Genomic DNA, 21,725 nt, shown 5'->3' on the forward strand with positions numbered 1-21,725 from the left:
ATAATCAGAGTGAGATAAAACTTGTTTAACCACTTTCTGCCGTTTAAATCTGTCCGGTTTCTTAGGGGAAGTATCAGGCTCTGGGTCATCAGTAATTTGAAGAAATATCCTGATAGCCTCCAACAAGTCAGGAACATCCACCTGTGAAACAGATTCCCCAACAGAATTATCAGTATCAGTGTCTGTGGGGTCAGTATATACGTCATCCTCATCAGACGAGGTGTCTGGGACGTTGGTGGATTGTGAGGAAGTAATAGCCCGCTTAGGAGGACCCCTTGGTCTGAGGCGGATGAGGGTGAGATTTCTGTTTAGTCAGTGATTGGTTCAATTGCGGTAACTGAGTGGACAGGTGATCTGCCCATGGCGGATTAACCGCAGGGACCATAAGCGGTTGAACCGGCACAGGAGGTCCCATAGGGGGCGTAAGTCTAGTTACCAGCGTATGCAATAACGTGGAGAAAGTAGCCCAAGGTGGGTCTTTATGCACCCCCGTTGCTACGGTCCCACTGGGGGTTAGGGAACCCCCAGAACCTGAACCCTCTGCTGTTATGTTTTTCTCTAATGTGTCTGCAGCGTCACCACCACGCAATGTGGGATCAGCCCCAGCTCCGTCGCCTCTTGTAGCTGACATGTCTGAAAGCTCAATTCAAGGCAACCCAGTACAATATCAGCAGCACAACACTTGACAAGAACCCCCTGTGTAGTTGTTTAGCACAAACAGAGAGTTCCAGAGGTATATGGTGACTAAAAATCAGAGAAAAATACACAATAAGTATATCTTGTGAAACACCTATATTAAGTAATAATCCTGACGCACTTACCCCCTCAGGTTACAGAATATAGGGATAGCAATCTGAGTGAGATACACAATATGGAGGTCACACAGCAGCTATATGCACACACAGTCACATTGTACAATGCAGAAATTATGACATGCAATAAAACTGCACTGGACTAGCAATACAGAGTAATAATAAGTATAGCTATACACTCAATAGATATAACAATGCACAGTAAAGACTGGATGTATATCACAGGGAACTTGTACTAAATAACCCTGACTAAATGCACTTTTCTTAACTAACACTGTCAGCAGATATGTAGAATACTTAAGTGTCCTGTAAAATGCACAGCGCTGACATGCAGGCAGCTTTACAGAGGAAGATTTGTCCAAACAGTCCCAGGATCAGCCCAGCTTGTCCTAATGGCGCCCAAACGCTGACAGGGAGTGAGGGAGAGAGAGAGAGATATGCAGCTCCAGAGCGGGAACATTTACTCTAAATAGCGCCCTGGGGCTGGGGGAGGGGCTACAGGTCAGAGCCTTATCCCCTTGCTGGACTTCACCACCGGGTACTGCGGGCCTTAGCAAACGGATTTTTGAAAGAATCCGACCTCTACCCTTAACCTGGTGGTCTAGTGGGGTCCCTGTACTACCACAAAGTTCACGCCAGCGCGCACGACCCGCCTCCCACCAGATGCGCCATATCGCGGTTTACAGCGGGTCCTGCCTGGGGGACCCACTTACCTCCTCCCTGAAAGCAGCCACGCGATCCTGGAGAGCTGCGGTGGTGTGTGTGTGCCTGACTTTAGAAAACCGGAGCCTCCGCTGTAAGTACCCGGCAACCAGGGCACGGGAGTACACAGCGCCGCTGGGGGAGGTGATGGAGCTGCAGCAGGAGATGTCTGACTGACATCTAACACTCACCATGTCTCTGCTGAAGCCCTTGAAGTCTTAATTTTTCACTTAAAAAAGCTCTTCTGAGGGCCACCTGTTGTATGCCTGCACTGCATGGCAACAACTACAAAACTGAGCTCCTGTGCACGGAGGCGGGGTTATAGAGTAGGCAGCGCTATGCATTCTGGGAAGAAGGTCAAAGCTTTTAGCCTGTTGTGACTCGGATCAAGATTCTACTCTACACCCCAATGTCATTCCCTGTGGAGCCCAGTGTACCCCGCAGCAGAAAAACGACTGCTGTGACGCAGCGTCTTCTACGGGGAACTTTAACACGTCCCTTATAGCTAAAATAAGGGGATCCCCACTAACGGGATCCAGGTCATCCCCATCCTGTATATTGTCATCTGTATCAGATAGTAGAGCAGGTAACCCACGCTTCTGTGGGCCTGCATGAGAGAGAGGGGGGGGGGGGGGGGGATGTGCATCTGCCCTAGCAGCTAAATCTGCAACAGCTTGTTGTAGTAGCCGAGTCTTCTGCACATTAGCAGTGAGCTGGGATGACATATCTGACATCATAGTCTTAAGAGACCCTAACCAGTGGGGCTCTGGACCCTCTCCCCCAGCCCCTTCACTGATTTGTGAAGATTGACTGCATTGTTCAGATGAGACAGAATCAGTAGATAATGGAGAGAATTTAGTGTGACATACACTGCACAGCTTGTGTTTACCCATGTTTCACAGTAAGCACAATAACATACGCAAAAACAGTTATAATGCAAGCCTGCCCTACTGTATGTGAGAGCAGACAAAGAAAGAGAAGGACACCAGCACACCCTGAGCTGCACTGCCCCAGTAGGGCTGTCAGCTCCCTAAAACACAGTAAACACTAACAATTTTAGTCCTAAATAGGATCAGGATAGTGTACACAAGCGGCTCTCCCCCTTTGCTACACCCTGTACTAGATATCCAGCGTGGCTGAGGAGTCAGAAAGCGCTGTGTGGGCTGTATATGGCTGTAATAAGCAGAGGAAGGCGCCAAAACGCCTCAGGTTCCGTTCTGAGGTAACTCCGCCCCCTCCAATGGCACCAGAGTTACATATATATATATTATACTGGCAAAGTCTCCTAGTTAGCTTAAAACATTACACAAGTGCTAGTCAAGTCTTTTGTGCCAGTTCTACACGGGGGATCTTAGCGGGATACCCCCGGGAGGGTCCCGTACGCCGCGCCCTTGGTCAGCCGCACTTTGAACAGGGAGACCCCCCCCCCCCTAGCGGGTCCCCCGGTTTGTACGCACCACCGATATCACCTTCAGGCAGCGTTAGGGGTGTGCGGCGTGCTGCGACAGCCAAGGCGCAGTGCCCTGCTGAACAACAACCCCTCAGGACGGTGGTCATGCAGCGGAGAAGCGGCTCTGCAAACTCTCTGGAGCTGCAGAGATGTACATCCTCTCCTAAGGGCACTTTTTTCTAAACTGCATGTGGGAGGGGGCATAGAGGAAAGGAGCCAGCACACACCGTTTAAGATATTTAAAGTACACTGGCTCCTTTGGACCCCGTCGTACTCGTTTCCCCCAATATCCCTTATGGATGCTAGAGAAAAGGGTCTTAAGCGCCTGAGGCTCAGAAGCATTGGTTTGTATCTGCCCATTCTCCTGACAACTCATTAAAAAGCTGGTCTGGAAAAAAAACAAACTAAGTGCAGGAATAGCTTTCTAAAAACGGAGTGCTCTTGTGAGTAATTCTGCATAAGGTCAAAGTACCACCCTGATAAAACAGATGAAAGAATTAGGCAGGGAATTTTGTAAGTGCTACTGAATTGGCTAAGGCTTCATTGTTCTTTATAGTTTTGCCTTCCTCATCACTCAAGCAAGGGTCTACCACAATCCCTATAATGGGCCCTACACATTGAGCGATCCGCCGCCGAGCTGCCCGACGGCGGATACGGCCGATGGGCGACGGGGATGCAGTGACAGGGGGAGTGAAGTTTCTTCACTCCCCCCGTCACCCGGCTCCATAGCAGTGCAGGCAAATATGAACGAGATCGTCCATATTGGCTTGCATGCACAGGCGATGGGGCACCAGCGATGAACGAGCGCGGGGTCGCGCATCGTTCATCGCTGGTACCTCCACATGGAAAGATAGGATATTCATTAATGAACGAGATTGTTCATATCTTTCACTAATATCGCGCAGTGTGTAGGGCCCTTAAGCCTAATCAGCAATGGAGGATGCTTGCACTTCAGATAAGGCAGGAAGAGTGGTCCAAAGAAAATGTTAGGAAATGGCCTAATATGTCCCAGGTTTCCTGGCAATTGGCTATGCCACTACCCCCAAAAAAAAAAACCCTACTACCGTAGTGCACTGTAAATTAAGCGTCTCACGTGCTAGAGATGGAGAATATGAGTTCCCAAAGAAGGTGCCCCATATGGATGAATTGATGAAGTGGTTATCCATGTTGCTATGTGCTAGACAGACTGTAACAGGAATATGATACTGTAAACCGGGGACTACGGAGTAATCTAACATGCCATGCTGCATTTGGCAGCATGGCATAGTTAATGATATCTTCTGGGCAGAGCAGAATATGATGCCTGCGACTGCATAAGCGCGGAAATCGGGCACACACACTTATTCCCGATCTCACTTTCTGATTTGGCTGGAAATGGCAAATCAGGATGATATTCTAGTGTGTACTCACCCCACCTCTCAGTCCGTTGTTTCATATGGTTAAGACCTAACTGATCCTATACTCTTCAAGTGGGAATTTTTAGGGAACAGAACCCTAAACAACCTTGCACTCCTGTAGACTATTCTACTGCACAAAAGCTGCCAATTTAGAAAAATGATGGGGGGACAGCATGTTTAAACACCTTGTCACCCTAGGAGGCCAAATGTTTCCCGATTACACAGCTATAGCTGAAGACAGATGTGTTAAAAAAACAAATATACCCCACTTGACCGACTGTCCCTAAAAAGAAGTATATTAAGCAAAAATGACCAATAAATAAAAAGCAAGAACCCTGTCCTCATCTCCTCTACAGGACAATAGAACAAGACAAATGAAGGAGCAGTGGAATTTATAGGAAGCTGTAAGTATGTATGGGCCCTATGCAATTTTTTTTTTTTTTTTTTTTATGCAAAGTGGAGGAAATGTCTAAGCACATCAACTTTTTATGATTTTTAAAACCTAATGTGAACATAACACTAGCTGATTTGATTGTTCAACCAGAACTTTAGGTGGTCTAGTTTCTGTCATTGTGTTATACATGTACACATACATGTATGGTCAGATCTGAAAGATATAGTGTTTGGCAACTGGGCCAACAAGCAACATCTTGGGCATCTACAGTATCATAGTAATTTCCTCTTATTATTTGACCATGAAGTACTACCATTCAGATGCAGCTCAAGACCTTCTAAAATTTTATGACCATATACCAGTGGTTCCCAAACGCGGTCTTGGGTACTAATTAAGTCACCTGTGCATGAGCATGGATAGTCTTAAATTGTAGACCAGTGGGGTGCCTTGAGAACCGCGTTTGGGAACCTCTGCATTATACAATAGGATTTAAGAGCACTCAGGTTATACAAAATCTTTCAACAGAATATTATAGAAAACCTCAAATACGAAGTACTTACCATTTGGACAAATAAAATTCATACAGCCTGACAGGACATCTGAGAGGGTTATCTGTGTTTTCAGCCATCTCCATCACAAACTGACCATCCTCTTCATCTAGTCTTTTTCGCTTTCCCCCTGTTAACTTCTCTATATTTAAAAAAAAAACAAACATGTTACTTTGCACTATCTATTAAAACTTCTTTAATGGATATGGTTTACGTAATCATGTACAGTGTCTTCATTATTAAATAACGGAAATTGTAAGAAGCAACAAAATATTTGGCCATAACAGTAAGCAGCAGTTGAGCATCCTTGCTGAGCATGACAACCCAGTAATGGATATGAGCATCATCTGAGTGGCTTAATCCTATCCTGGTATAATACATCTACATTAAGTTACCAAGACTAACAGAATTTACAGTTTCTAATACCAATTTTCCACTGCCGCAATAAGCCAGGTTATTGCCCCGTTGCGGCTAATAAGATCCGTAGGCGGCTCAGTGGAAATGGTTCCCTAAAAATAACCCGGGTAAGGGTGCAGTATAAATGGGTGACCTGGGTCCCATTAAAACCCTATGGAAAGCTGGCTCCTCCGCCCTTGAAGGTGATGTCATCTTCAAGCGCTGGCAAAGGGAAGACCCGCCACTAATTCTTGTCCATTCTGCGTTGTGAACAGGGTTTCAAGCCGCTGTGACACAGCTTGAAATCCGTGTTCAGTTACCCGGGATGGATCCAGGTTTTAGGAGGATAGAGGGTATTAAGAAGGAGAAGCATTTACAAATACACTGCCTGCATTGCCTGTTCTTGTATAAAGAGAGGCAGTGAATTTCAAGCATTCAATGAGGTAAGTAGTATATGATTTATCTTATTTTGATCATTTCTAATTTAAATACATCTGCTTTAGACTGGTCTTCACAAAAAAAAACTGCATAGTGACAAATAGGGCTCTTCTACATCCATGTAATGAATGGGACATTAAGTCTTAATTTGCCTGTACATAAGCAGTATAAATGGGGAGTTCCTGTTACACTAGTGCTGACAGGCACTAAGAACACTACAGGCTACCTTCACAGCATATCAGCATTCAACACATAGCAGCTCTGTGCTTATATTGGTAAATCACATCTGAAGACTAACATATGCAGATTACCAAAGCAAATGTGTGATAAAGCAGGTGATAACTAGCCAATTCTCCTATCAATCCATATAATGGCGATTGTGTGCCCCTAATTATACCTGATAACCGTCTCAAATGGTTTCAGAAAACAATTCATAAAATACCAACATAGTAAACAAGTCCACTTTGCACCAACGGATAAGGTACAAGTCTATTGTTTGCACCCAAAGATCTTAATAGGAGCATTAAACTCAAGCTACACATTATTGCTTGACAACAGCAGTGGTGTACAATTTTGTATTCATAAGGGAAGTTTTACCATACATGCTATGGGCAACACACATCCACTTGTACCCTTTAGGTTAGAAAAATACCCCCTTACTGTTTTGTCTGTTGTGGAAGGCCCTCAATAAAGTCCACTAAAAATTGACACATTAATATCTAGAAAACTTACTGAGCCAAAGAGGGTTGTTTGTGAAAGCCACAATATTAACGGATTGTATTGCAGCGTATTTGTGCAAAGTTATGGACAAAGATACAATATTGAACATGAACAGAAGTAACTATCGTTTGGGGAAAAAAAAATATGCTTTTTAAAAAAAAAAAATCACATACCACCCCGACACTGTACATATAACATACAACTCTTAAGACACATACAGATTCTGTAACTACAAACTACTGTATAAAGTAATAACACACACCCTGTTCCAGCTCTGGCTTCTGGTAAGGAGGCATGAAACGCAGGTAGGTGGTCTTTGTGTTGTATTTTAAAGTTTTTGTGCGTCTCATGACATAGGCAAAGGAGAGTTGCTGGTGCTCAGTCACACTCTTCAGCTGGAAGTATTTGGTGGTGAAGAAGAGTAGGGTGTTGAGAAGGATTATGGGTGAATAGGCGCCAAGCTGCTTACACTCCCACAGATGTTCCTCTTCAATCCTTGAGAACATGAAACCTAGAACATAGATTTATAAGGCAGCGAAAAAATCCCTGTAATGTAGATTACAGCTTTATATAGATAAGCAACCATACATCAGCTACTGTGCCTATCTATGGACTTACCATTGGGTAACACAGGTGGATGCCAGTTTTTCAGTAGCTTTGTAAGGTCCACCATAAATCTGGAGTAGGGTTCTGTAAAAATGTTATCTATTCTTCCATTCTCAAAGAGATACTGAAAATGGCAAAACAGGCAATATCTTTGATTTAGAGGGTAAACAACGTAAAATATATGTTTGATTAAAACATAACTTTGTCAACATGCACTTCTGTAAAATCAAATTGACACTATGCAGTCTACTCCATATACAGGGTTACTATAAAATAGGCATTTTTAACATTTTATATAAACCAAAGTATTATTGCTAGTCAAAATACTCACATGGATATGTAGTATATGTCTAAGTTTCTATAACTAAGTTACAAATGTTCTTTGTGTGAGCCTTTTGTTACATGACTGATATCAATATGATAATCCAAATCATTCCAAACACACCGAAAAATGTCCTCGTCATACACGCACGTTGTGTTTGTTGAATTTCCCACTAACGTGAAAGGTCAACTCGTCACTGACAATTAGTCGGATGAAGAAAGCCTCACCTTCACTCCGCTACTGCATGTCCATGCAGAAATAATAATGTACGAGTTTATCGTCGTTATTTAAACTTTGCAGATTCTGTAGCTTATACAGAAACATTTGTAAACGTTTCTGCAAAAAAATTCCATACAGTCTGTTTCGGAATCTGTAACTTGCTCGTATTATTGACAAAATAGAGCTGAGTGTGTAGATCTCACGGACACGAGCCACTTGTTCCTCTGATACAGGTGCCCTCCCAGAATTTTTCACTTTGCATAAACAACCAGTGTTTGTAAATTTATTGCTCCAGTTGTAGATGGACTGCCTTGTAGGTGGAGGTTTTCCATATAGTGTTCTAAAATGCCGCTGTACAACAGTAGGGCCCCATACACTAGAAGTTTTATCTCAGCAATGAGTTGGATTCAATTTTCCTGCAATCTGGCTGGCAGCTTCCCGGGAGCCCTGAGATTGCGATTTGGTACTTGAGTGTATTTTTTACATGTGGTTTATCTCATACAATCTAATGTTATTCAACCTATTTCCATGCGACTGAGATAAATATTACATGCAGCACGTGTGATCTGCGATTGCGATGGGAGACACATGGGAACGCACATTGCATCGCAATCGCACGAAAAGGACATGCAATGTGACACTTTTCATGCTATCCGTCTCAGGAATTCGTCTCAATTGGATGAAAACAAGCAATAGCGGACTAGTGCATAGGGCCCTAACAGAGTTTGTCTTCGCTAATTCTAGCACACACAAAGCCTTCTTTACCAGTGTAGCAGCAATTCTGCTTACATTACTGAATAATTGCAGTCGTAAAAACTTTTATCCCAGCAGTGGTTTTTCTTGTTCCTCCACTTTCACACATAGAACATTTGTAACTTAGTCATAGAAACTTACATGTAAGTATTGTGACTGTATCAATAACACTTTGGTTTATATAAAACATTGAAAGCGTCTAAGTATTTAAACAAATGTTCAATTGTGGGGCTTGTGCCTTGCTGGATTTGGACAAATAAAATAAACTGGAAGGAACTCCTGGGTTATAAAATATGGGTAAACAGTCACATTTACACAGATAACTATGCAAAATGACTAACTTAAACAAATTACAGGCTGTTCCTCACTTTCCATAAATACACATCAAGGTCTCTATACACAAAGATAGGAATGCCGAACACAGCAAGCAGTTGATGCATAACTTACCTGTTGAACTCCAAGGCACAGGTACAGAATGCTGTCTGCATTGTATTTCTCTCCATTTGGCCGACGTACCTCATGAATAAATTGACACAGACCATAGCTCAGTTCTGCAAAGGTGCACGACAGAACATCTTCTTTCAACTTTACAGGTCGTACTATGAGAGAGCATGGCGGTGCAGTGAGTAAGGAAATCAGAGGGGTACAGAATAGGGCTTAAGATTTCTGAAAGACACAGATAAACAGACCCAGACACCTATAATTTACCTCCAAACTTAATGTCTTCCGGCTCTTCTTGCGAGTTTTTCCACCGTACCCAATTTTTCCAAGCATTGACCCCATACATATATTTTAATGTAGAGCCCAAGGCAGAACAACCGGGATATGATCCCTGCATAAGGTTTCGTGGTTCCACAGTGACTACTGACTTTTTGCGGCCCTATAACAAAAAAATAAAATAAAAAAATTAAAATAAAAAAATGGAGGTCAATAAGTCCCATATTTAGGATCACATGACTTGCTTTCAGTGTATGATATATTCATCATCCAACATTGCTTTCTAGCAAATTTAACACATAAGATAATCACATGCTTAAAGAGAAGGAATGTTGTAACATTTGCAAATATGAGATAAGATACAACTGATGTATGGAGCTATATTTAAAGATACTAGATTTACTGCTCTTGGTTAGAGCAATTATGTCCATTTTAAATGGCTAAAATCTGCATCCTGTAACAGATTTCGAGACCATTTGAAGCCACAGTAGAAAATGTATTCCTCAAAACTTCACACTTTCTTTTTCATCCACTAGGGGTCACTGGAGTACTCTTGGGATATGGACGGCTTCCGCAGAAACAGGGCACTGAATATTTAAATTTAGAGCACTCCACCCCCTCCATATCCCAGAGTACCTCAGTGTTTTTTCTGTGCTCATCGTAGCAACAGGCTTGTGTGGCTCAGTCCACACTTATTTTGAATATTTTTCTTTTTTTAAAATTATTTTTTCTTTTTTTCACATTACCACATCCCTTTCCCCCTTCCAAAAGGCCAGGGTCAGGGATAGTGGAAGCTGCTACAAGCAGCTGTGGCGTGTCGGTCCTCTGTAAAAGAGCACCCTCACAGCCAGAGCAGACAACCTGCAGAAAGGCTGGCCGGTGCTTACAGAGAAGCCCCGTCGGAGCCTCACCACAGGAGTCCAGGTATGTTGGTCGGGGCGGTCAGCTCACGCTGCCGCCCCGCTGTGTGGGAAGGGGGGAGCACTGTTTATCAAAGAAGCCGCCCGCCGCACCGCCCGCCGCTCACAGCGCACACCACGCTCTATGCAGCGCGCTACCCGGCTACCGCTGCCTGGTCTCCTGCGCCCGCTGGCCGTCCTCCGGCTACCGCTACCCGCCTCCCGCTGGCTGTCCCCCGGCTACCGCGCCCCGGCCCTTTTACTTGCTCCTGGTGTTCCAATACACGGAGCATACAGTGTGGGGGGGGGGGGGGGGGGGGGGGGAGAAGCTCACAGCACACGATGCTGCACGGGGGGGAGGGGGGGAAGCAGCAGCAGCAGTATGCTAGGCTGCATATATATAAGGAAAGCACAGAAATTATCCACTATCCCAGGTTATATAAAAAAGATTATAACCTGTACTGTGATTATACTGTAAGCATGGCTTGGGGGCCATTTTAACCATGCTTCCTGTTCTACCTGTTGTGATTCCAGAATGTTCCTGTCCTACATCTCTACTCCACCGGTGGCGCAGGGGTGTTAGTGGGAATTTGGGATCACATTTCATAGGACTGGCCACGTGTGCTGCACTTTGCCAGATAGATATATATATATATATATAAGCAGACAGTGGAAGCATGCAGCGGCACTCAGAGACTGATTCCAAAAAATTTAAGGTGCAAAAATAGATTGTTTAATCCATGAAAACAGCCACGCCTGGTAGACGAGGTCGAGGACGTGGTTTCCAACAAACCAACACCAGTCGTCAGGACGCTAAGGTCACCGACAAGCCAGTGGCATGACGGGCTCCCAGCCCATCTCGGATCTCCAATTGTGGGAGAATTTCCATTTGGCGTGGTTCCAGACATCCACAGATGGGTGGATCCGCAATTTAGTGTTAAAAGGTTACAAAATAGAGTTTGACTGTCTTCCGCCACTGCGGTTTTTCAAGACAGGACTACCTCTCTCGGACGACAAGAGGGCGGTTCTGCAAATTGCCATTCAGTCCCTACTGGATTCAGCAGTTTTGATTCAGGTCCCGGTACAACAACAAGGTCGGGGGTTATTATTCCAGTTTGTTTGTGGTTACGAAGCCGGATGGCTCCGTCAGACCAATATTGAACTTAAAGGGTCTCAATCAGTACGTCACTTACTACAGATTCAAGATGGAATCTCTGCGGTCAGTAATTGCAGGTTTAGAGCCAAAGGAATTCAGGATTGCGCTAGATCTCAAGGATGCGTACTTACACATTCCGATTTGGCAACCTCATCAGAGGTTCTTGCGTTTTGCAATACCCCAGAACCACTACCAGTTTCAGGCTCTACCGTTTGGCCTCTCGTCAGCGCCTCGGGTATTCACCAAAGTGATGTCTGTGATGATAGCTCATCTCAGATCCCTGGGAGTGACAATAGTTCCGTACTTAGACAATCTGCTCATCAAAGCTCCGTCTCAACAGATGCTCCTCCAACATGCGCTGCTAACGTACAATGTACTAGTTCACCACGGTTGGATTGTCAACTTCAAGAAATCACATCTAATTCCGTCTCAACGACTTCAATTCCTAGGTATGATTCTCGATACGGTAAATCAAAAATTTACCTACCAGAACAGAAAGTACAGATTATTCGTCATCTGGTACAATTAGTGCTCAAGCCACGCACAGTCTCGATACATTTGTGCATTCGCCTCTTAGGCACAATGGTGGCGGCTTTCGAGGCGCTTCAGTTCGAAAGATTTCACTCACGTCCTTTTCAACTGGATGTGCTCGCACAGTGGTCAGGCTCGCATCTGCAGATTCACCACAGGGTGAGGTTGTCGCCACGGGCCAGGGTATATCTACTCTGGTGGCTCAAAGTACACAATCTAACCGCAGGGAAACGGTTCAGCGCCTAGAATTGGATAATTCTAACGACGGACGCCAGTCTCAGAGGTTGGGGAGCTGTAGTTCAAAATTGTCAGCTCCAGGGTCTATAAAAGTCCTGGAACTCCGGGCAATTTACAATGCGCTACGACAAGCAGTGCACATGCTTCTGTCTCAGACTGTCCAGGTGCAGTCAGACAACGCGACGTCGGTCGCGTACATCAACAAAGAGGAACGAGAAGCTGCATGGCAATGCGGGAAGTAGCTCGAATCATCAATTGGGCCGAGCATCACCAAGTGTTATTGTCGGCAGTGTTCATTCCGGGAGTGGACAACTGGGAGGCGGATTATCCTAGACGTCGGGATTTTCATCCAGGAGAATGGGCATTAAATCCTGAAGTGTTTCACATGTTGGTCCAGAGGTGGGGTTACCCTCAAGTGGACCTGATGGCATCTCGCCACAATCACCAAACGCCCCAGTATGTGTCCAGAACGAGAGATCCAAAGGCAGTGGCGGTGGATGCTCTCACAATCGCTTGGCCGTACAGCCTTGTGTATCTGTTTCCACCGTTTCCGCTGCTCCCTCTGTTGCTAAAACGGATCAAAAGAGAGTCGGTCACAGTCATACTAGTGGCGCCTCATTGGCCTCGGAGAGCTTGGTTCTCGGATCTCCGCGGACTACTCGCAGACGATCCGTGGCCGCTCCCACTACTTCCAGACCTGTTACAACAGGGTCCGTTCCTTTACCCCGATTTAGCGCGGCTGCGTTTGACGGGGTGGCTGTTGAGACCGCCCTCTTAAGAAGAGAGGGCATTGCAGAATCTGTTATACCAACCATGTTACGAGCTAGGAAGCCGGTTACGGCAGCTCATTATTACAGAATTTGGCATGCCTATATAGGTTGGTGTGAAGCTCGGAAGTTTCCGACATCATCTTTCAAGTAATCCTGACTTTTATTATTTCTACAGACGGGGTTAGATGGAGACCTGCGTTTATCTACACCAAAGGTGCAGGTATCTGCATTGTCAATTTACTTTCAAAGACGATTGGCTCTATTGCCGTCGGTACACACTTTTCTGCAAGGTGTCCTCAGAGTACAGCCTCCATTCATTCCACCTACAGCGCCATGGGACTTGAATCTGGTTTTAGATTTCTTACAGTCTTCATATTTTGAACCCTTACAACAAGTGGATATTAAGTTTCTCACTTGGAAAACAATTTTTCTCCTAGTCTTCGCTTCGGCAAGGCGTGTTTCAGATTTGGGTGCCTTGTCATGCAAGCCACCGTATTTGGTGTTTCATGATGACAGAGCGGAACTTCGGACGAATCCCGTTTTCTTACCAAAGGTAGTGTCATCTTTTCACATCAATCAACCAATAGTAGTTTCTGTGTTAACAGGACATTCTGGAACTCTGGATGTGGTACGCGCATTACGCGTTTATGTATCCCGAACGTCTATAGTTCGTAAGACAGATACGTTGTTTGTTCTCTATGATGCTGCCAAGATGGGTTGGCCAGCTTCTAAGCAGACCTTATCCAGATGGATAAAACGGACTATACGTCAGGCTTACCTTCATGCTAGGTTACAGCCGCCTACATCAGTAACAGCTCATTCCACACGTTCTGTGAGAACTTCATGGGCAGCTGGTCGTGGAGCTTCTACGACGCAGCTTTGCCGTGCGGCTACATGGTCATCAGTGCACACGTTTGTGCGCTTTTACAAGTTTGATATGTTTGCGGCATCAGCTTCTAGCTTTGGCCGCCTAGTGTTACAGGTGACAAACAGCTCTCCCGCCCACGGGGGAAGCTTTGGTACGTCCCAAGAGTACTCCAGTGACCCCTAGTGAATGAAAAAGAAAATAGGATTTTGGTACTTACCAGGTAAATCCTTTTCTTTGAATCCATAGGGGGCACTGGACGCCCACCCAGAGCAGTTTTACCTGGTTTGTGGTAAGTTCAAGGGATCTTATGGTAACACACTCTCACCGACTGGTTCAAATTATCAAGTTCTATCGGTTATGGTGTCAACTGTTTAGTTGTCAGTAACGTTATGTGTCAACATTATTGTTGTCCGTTATGTTATATGTAATTCTCCATTGTCAACCTCTCTATAGCTCCTGTGGGTCTGGGACTCCAGGTCGACAACAAAAAGGTCGACACACCTTAGGTCGACGCCAATTGGTCGACACACCTTAGGTCGACATGGACAAACGGTCGACATGGACAAAAGGTCGACATGGACAAAAGGTCGACAGGAACAAGGTCGACATGGAAAAAGGTCGACATGAATTTTTTATGTTTTTTTGGTGTCGTTTTCTTTGTAGAGTGACCGGGAACCCCAATTAGTGCACCGCGTTCGCTCGCCATGCTTCGGGCATGGTGCCTTCGCTCCGCTTCGCTCGGCACAGATTACCGTTCCAATCGTAGTCCACGTGGATCGGTAAGTATGAAAAGGTTCCAAAAAAGAAAAAAATGGTGAAAAACTCATGTCGACCTTTTTCCTGTCGACCTTTGTCCATGTCGACATAAGGTGTGTCGACCAATTGGTGTCGACCTAAGGTGTGTCGACCTTTTTGTTGTCGACCTGGAGTCCGGATACCAGCTCCTGTTCGGCTCAGTAAAAAACACTGAGGTACTCTGGGATATGGAGGGGTGGAGTGTTCTAAATTTAAATATTCAGTGCCATGTTCCTGCGGAAGCCGTCCATATCCCAAGAGTACTCCAGTGCCCCCTATGGATTCAAAGAAAAGGATTAACCTGGTAAGTACCAAAATCCTATTTTTTCAAACGTGTTAAGGTGTGTACACATGGTGAGATAAATCTGTAAGATTTTGACTATATAGTCAAAATCTTATGAAGAGTTAGTGCATATCTCAAGGTATTAGGCAGCTTGAGATACAGATTCAATCCCAATGCGCACTCCCGTGGGGTCGGTGTCGTAAGGCTAGATACACTGTGCAGGCAAGTCAATCTTGACTATCTAGTGTACTATCTAGTACAAACTATAGTCCAAATGGGCACTTATGATTTTATCATCAATATTAAAATATATATTATAACATATAGCAGACTAGACAGCTGTACAATAAATACCAGTGTCTTTCATGCATCACTAGCGAAATCCAGGTTGGAGCAGAAAATCACATAATACAGCCCCTCCCCTTCAATGCTGGTGGAAGGGGCCACAACAACGCTAATTATCGCAAATGTGGCATCAATCTACAGGCCTGCCCACTTCACTGAGGTAATGTGTGGATCTATAAATGCATGAATTCCTGCTTTCCTAATGCTGAAATCCTTAGTGTGCAGGCATATTTTAGAAGCAGACAATGGGGTATATGCAATTGCGGTCGAATTCCCGAAATTGTCGAAAAACTGGACTTTTTCGCCCCAAAAAAAAAAAATCGACAATGCAATTCAGTACTTTCCGTCAAAAAAACGGACTTTCAAAATTCGACTTTTTGAAATTCGACTTTTGTCAAATTCGACTTTTCTGCAATGGTACAAATGTGGCAATTCGACAAAAGTATATTCAATTGAAGTTTTGAAAATTGACAACAGTGCTTTTAGACAGTAAATTCGTCATTTTCAATCCGCCACACTTTGGTGGGTGAATCTAATAAAAAAAATTTAAAACATGTTTTTTTTTGGTGTTTTTTTTATTGGTAATAGCATATCTATTTATATTAGAAGGGATTAGGTACTTGGTTTGTCTTTTTGGGAGGCACAAGTATTATTTATATATTTTTAAAAATATTTTTATTTTTTTTATTTATTTTTTTATAAATGGAATGGTAAAATCCCGAAAAAAAAATGGCGTGGGGTCCCCCCTCCAAAGCATAACCAGCCTCGGGCTCTTCGAGCCGGTCCTGGTTCTAAAAATCCGGGGGAAAAATGGACAGGGGATCCCCCGTATTTTTAAAACCAGCTCCGGGCTCTGCGCCTGGTGCAAAAACTACGGGGGACAAAAAGAGTAGGGGACCCCCGTATTTTTTACACCAGCATCGGGCTCCACTAGCTGGACAGATAATGCCACAGCCGGGGGTCACTTTTATACAGCGCCCTGCGGCCGTGGCATTAAATATCCAACTAGTCACCCCTGGCCGGGGTACCCTGGGGGAGTGGGGACCCCTTCAATCAAGGGGTCCCCCCCCCCAAGCCACCCAAGGGCCAGGGGTGAAGCCCGAGGCTGTCCCCCCCCATCCAATGGCTGCGGATTGGGGGCCGATAGCCTTGAGAAAATGTCAAGAATATTTTTTCCTGTAGTACTACAAGTCCCAGCAAGCCTCCCCCGCAAGCTGGTACTTGGAGAACCACAAGTACCAGCATGCGGGAGAAAAACGGGCTCGCTGGTACCTGTAGTACTACTGGGGAAAAAATACCCAAATAAAAACAGGAGACACACACCTTGAGAGTAAAACTTTATTGCACACCTGCCGACACACATACCTATGTTGACCCGCCGACTGCCACGTCTACTGATCCGACGATCCGGGGTACCTGTGAATAAAATTATACTCACCTCAATCCAGTGTCCAGATATAAATCCTCGTACTTGGCAAAACAAATAAACGAACACCCGTACCAGCGGACTGAAAGGGGTCCCATGTTTTCACATGGGACCCCTTTCCCCGAATGCAGAGACCCCTTCCCCGTGACTGCTGTCACAGAAAGGTCTCTTAAGCCAATCAGCGAGCGCAACGTACTGGCACTCACCTGATTGGCTGTATGCGCGCGTGACCTCAGACAGCGCATCGCAAAGCCTCTCCATTACTTTCAATGGTGGGAGCTTTGCGTCAGCGGTGAGGTCACCCGCGGTCAGCGGCTGACCGCGGGTAACCCCACCGCTGACGGCAAAGTTCCCATCATTGAAAGTAATGGAGAGGCTTTGCGATGCGCTGTCTGAGGTCACACGCGCATACAGCCAATCAGGTGAGTGCAACGAAGTTGCGCTTCCTGATTGGCTGAAGGGACCTGTGTGACAGGAGTCACGTGGGGTCCCGGCATTCGGGGAAAGGGGTCCCATGTGAAAACATGGGACCCCTTTCAGTCCGCTGGTACGGGTGTTCGTTTATTTATTTTGCCAAGTACGAGGATTTATATCTGGACACTGGATTGAGGTGAGTATAATTTTATTCACAGGTACCCCGGATCGTCGGATCAGGAGACGTGGCAGTCGGCGGGTCAACATAGGTAAGTATGTGTGTGTCGGCAGGTGTGCAATAAAGTTTTACTCTCATGGTGTGTGTCTCCTGTTTTTATTTGGGTATTTTTTTCCAGTAGTACTACAGGTACCAGCGGGCCCGTTTTTCTCCCGCATGCTGGTACTTGTGGTTCTCCAAGTACCAGCTTGCGGGGGGGGGGGGGGGGGGGGGGGGGGGGGGGGGGCTTGCTGGGACTTGTAGTACTACAAGAAAGAAAAAAACAATATTCTTGTCATTTTCTCAAGGCTATCAGCCCCCCATCCGCAGCCCTTGGATGGGGGGGGGGGGGGGACAGCCTCGGGCTTCGCCCCTGGCCCTTGGGTGGCTGGGGGGGGACCCCTTGATTGAAGGGGTCCCCACTCCCCCAGGGTACTCCGCCCAGGGGTGACTAGTTGGATATTTAATGCCACGGCCGCAGGGCGCTGTATAAAAGTGACCCCCGGCTGTGGCATTATCTGTCCAGCTAGTGGAGCCCGATGCTGGTGTAAAAAATACGGGGGACCCCTACTCTTTTTGTCCCCCGTATTTTTTGCACCAGCACCAAGCTCATGAGCCCGGTGCTGGTTTTAAAAATCCGGGGGATCCCCTGTCCATTTCCCCCCCGGATTTTTAGACCCAGGACCAGCTCGAAGAGCCCGAGGCTGGTTATGCTTTGGAGGGGGGACCCCACGCCATTTTTTCCGTGTTTTTCCCCGTTTTAAAAAAATCGGAACAAAATCCGTCAAATCGTCCGTTTTTCGTCAGCGGGACTGTCGAATCCGTTTTTTATTGCATATGGTCAATTTCGGCACCCACTTGCCGAAATTAGACTGTCGAGTTGTGTCGAATTGAAAAACGGCCGAAAAATTGCCGCGATTCGCCGCTAATTGCATATACCCCAATATGTGTGGGGGTTTTTGGCGCAGGGTCTTCGTTAGGGATTATTCCCATTTTTAAATGCAATGTCATAAATTTTATCTATTGAACACTCTTGCTGCATTTTTCAAATACATCTAGTATTGCTTTATATAACCACTGTTGTAGCGGTCTATAAAAAAAAAAAACCCTTCTCATTGCCATCCACTTTGTAACCCCCCTCCCTCCCAAAAAGTATGAACTCCTAACATGTATTTTCTATTTCTACACACTAGGAAAGGAATCTAGTTGTCATGAGCCTCCGACCTATCCCATAGTTCCCAACAGATTTGCGCAGATCGTTTTCTACATACTAACACACTCCCAAAATATTTTAGATGTGCAGCTTGTGCTAAATAGCAGTGTCATATAAAAAGATCACTGCTCAGGGGCGGAGATTACTCACCATACAGCACTGTAAAATACCATTCTATTTAACTAGAGGCAATAGAGGTCAAGCACAGATATTTTTCCCATCAGCTTTCTCATTGTTTTATTTCCATTATCTTAAAGGTTCCCACTCACCCGTCTTTTTGGCTGGGGAAAGCCATCTCTATGTTTTCGCCTGCCTCGCGATCGAGCAAAAAGACTGGAACTTTTATTCAGCGGGTCAAATGATTCTGTGATTGGAGATACATGACAGGTGTCATACAGTTACATATTACATAACAGTTGGGAAAAACAAACAGCCGTTGCTAGCAGGATATTATTTAACAATAGAGGCAAATGATTGGTCCTTGGAAGTCACTTGTGCAAAACACCATGACAGACTGATTTTCTACTGGCAAAAGATGTATGGCTGTATTAGGCAATACTTTAGTGTAAGCAGAAGACATGAAAGCGAACAATTTTTCTCTCAATCATCCAATATGGGCGATATTGCTAATCCTTTAATTAGAAGTTTGCATAAAGTGCCTACTACAGACAGTTCGCAGTTGTCCTCTACCCCTTCGACTATACTCCACTAACAGGATGTCTATTTCCATTTAAGCGCCCATGGAGTGTGCATCACTTCTTCAAGATGCAAATGCTATACAGTATACTTTTTTGCCATGTTTTTGGCATGGCAAGCTTGTCAGAATACTTCAGGCAACCATCCTCAATGCTGCAGGAGGACACTTTTACAAATTACTTTTAGAGTTCACAATTGTGCTACTATAGCCAAGGCTGCTGGCTCAAAATCTTTATGTATTTCAAAAATTGCGGTTAGTGCGTCCTTGGGAGGTAAATGAACAGATTAATCCTTCATATACCTTTAGGCCCCCAGGTTTCTAAATAGAGCCATACTTAAACGCAGATGACAATTCGTACCTTACTTAGATTTAACAGTTTGTGCTGAAACCTGGACTACTGGGAGGCCATGAGGATGGGGGGGATGATGTCCACCTATAACTGCCTTATGTTCCATGGGGCCTAAACTAGTTCCTTTTGGCAAAGCAGAAACTGCCATTGTAGACATTTATTTTTCCTCCACCAGGGGTCACTGGAGCACTCTTGGGATATGGATGCGGCGTTAGCAGGCACAGACACATTTATATATTTAAATTAGTAACCCCTTTCCATACTCCCAAGATGTCTCAGTGTTTTTTGTGCATTCACTAGGAAAAGGCTCATTCTGGAAGCCTCCAGACGTTACTTTTTTTCTAAAGATTTATTTATTTTTAACTTTCACAGTCCCCTCCCAGCTTACTAAGAAGTTTGGGTCCGGGACTGTGTGCTGCTGATGTGCAGCATAGGCTTGTCGGCGCTCAGCAGAGGAGTCCCGCCATAGACCTAAATCAGCGTTCGCTGATTCAGCCTTGGCTGCAGGAGCTGGACAGAGCTTAGAAGAGAAGCCCCGTCAGAGCCTCCACACACTGCTCACACTGTCGCCGCTCCGTTGTGCCAGTATGTTACACCGCCATGTGTGGGGACTTAATGTTTTAATAATGTCTCTGAATGCTGCGCCCGCTCTCCAGCCCAGCCGCGGTCAGCCACGCTGCAGCCGCTCTCCAGCTCACACACGCAATCAGCTCCCACTGCCCGCCCGTCCCCGCTACTCTCAACGGCTGCGGACAGCTCTCACTGCTGGTGTCACCCGCCCATCTCCGCTACCTTGCAAACCTCTAAAATGGGAGCTGTAATGGGAGATTCCAGCAGCAGGAAGCAACACGGCTCACATGCAGATGGGGGGAGATGTAATGGGGTCCCTAGTCCAGCATTTCCCTTCACATAGGAGGGATGCAGGCTATTAAGCCTGACAAAGTGCTTTATATGGTACATATGTTTAGACCTAATGAATAGTCTAATGTATATATGTTTAAAAAAAAAAAAAAAAAACATGGTGAGAAGCCATTTTATAATGACTTCCTGCTTCTTCCTACAGGAACTGGTGTCGGTCCTACAACACACGGCCACTGGAGGGGGCAAGGGTGTTAGTAGGAATTTCAGTGAAGCACAATTGTAACAGAACTTAGTGTGTACCAAGTGCAGTGCACTCTGTCTTATACACATTCATTTTTTATAAAATTTACTGAGTCGTACGGACTTGTTGTTCTGTCTGTCTGTCTGTCTGTGTGCATGATGAGTAAAGCTAATGCAAAATCAAAGCAGCAGCTTGTCTGCGATATCTGTGAGTTTGTGTTACGTTATGAAACTGCCACTTGTACAGTGTGTCTTGTAAATACGGGTCAAAACACAGACCTCTGCCCTGATACTTCTTGGGCGATGATGGCAGGTGTGATGGCTGATTTGAAGTCAGAGTTGTCCGCTACACAAAAAAAGACCATGAGGCATCTAAATTTGATTCAAGGTTAAACCTGTCTGAGCAGCCAGAGTGGACTCAGGATATTGCTAGAACTTCAAATCTTTTAAGATATAGGTTGACAGATCAACTTGTTTGCAACAGATGGATAGTGCCTTGGTTCTTTATGATTGCTGAAAGGTATATGGTACACAAAAGGCTCCAATTCCTTGTCAAATTGAGGACCATTTTACAGCGAGCGTTTTCTTCATCCTCAGTTGAATAGATGATATGGGCTATAATGGCCTACAACCTGATCCATATGTTGGTTCAATTTTACAGATTCAAATTTTTTTTTATATATATCTTTTTTTTTCGGAGCGTAACCTCTGGGTCAGATTTGTGACACCCCTAAGGTTAGCTAGGTTCCCAAGATAAATGCATTTTTGTACCTCCATTAAATTTTCTTCTTTAAATACAATGGAGGACATGGAGTTAACATTGCAGTGTAGTGGGTGCAGAAGCACTTTAAATCTGAAGACCTATTCTGTGTTCCTCCCCTCTATACCTCATGCAGGCGCAGAACATTCAATTAGGTTTAATGAAGGAGAGCATACAAAAGGAGTGAACT

General features: G+C 45.1%; 1 protein-coding gene across 5 annotated transcripts in view; it reads right to left on the reverse strand.

The window, feature by feature from the left end:
* The window catches only part of ZMYM4 (zinc finger MYM-type containing 4), a 371,597-nt gene that overhangs the window by 9,719 nt on the left and 340,153 nt on the right, over nucleotides 1-21,725 (reverse strand). For all 5 annotated transcript variants that reach the window (XM_063954437.1, XM_063954436.1, XM_063954434.1 and 2 more), the window contains exons 22-27: nucleotides 18,898-18,992; nucleotides 9,466-9,637; nucleotides 9,205-9,356; nucleotides 7,476-7,587; nucleotides 7,120-7,368; nucleotides 5,316-5,445 (exon numbers count right to left, since the gene is read on the reverse strand). In XM_063954437.1, the coding sequence (XP_063810507.1) occupies nucleotides 5,316-5,445; nucleotides 7,120-7,368; nucleotides 7,476-7,587; nucleotides 9,205-9,356; nucleotides 9,466-9,637; nucleotides 18,898-18,992 (910 nt within the window). The remainder of the gene's footprint in view (nucleotides 1-5,315; nucleotides 5,446-7,119; nucleotides 7,369-7,475; nucleotides 7,588-9,204; nucleotides 9,357-9,465; nucleotides 9,638-18,897; nucleotides 18,993-21,725) is intronic.

The sequence above is a fragment of the Pseudophryne corroboree genome, chromosome 2 (assembly GCF_028390025.1).
Source record: "Pseudophryne corroboree isolate aPseCor3 chromosome 2, aPseCor3.hap2, whole genome shotgun sequence".
In the NCBI taxonomy this organism is placed as follows: Eukaryota; Metazoa; Chordata; class Amphibia; order Anura; family Myobatrachidae; genus Pseudophryne; species Pseudophryne corroboree.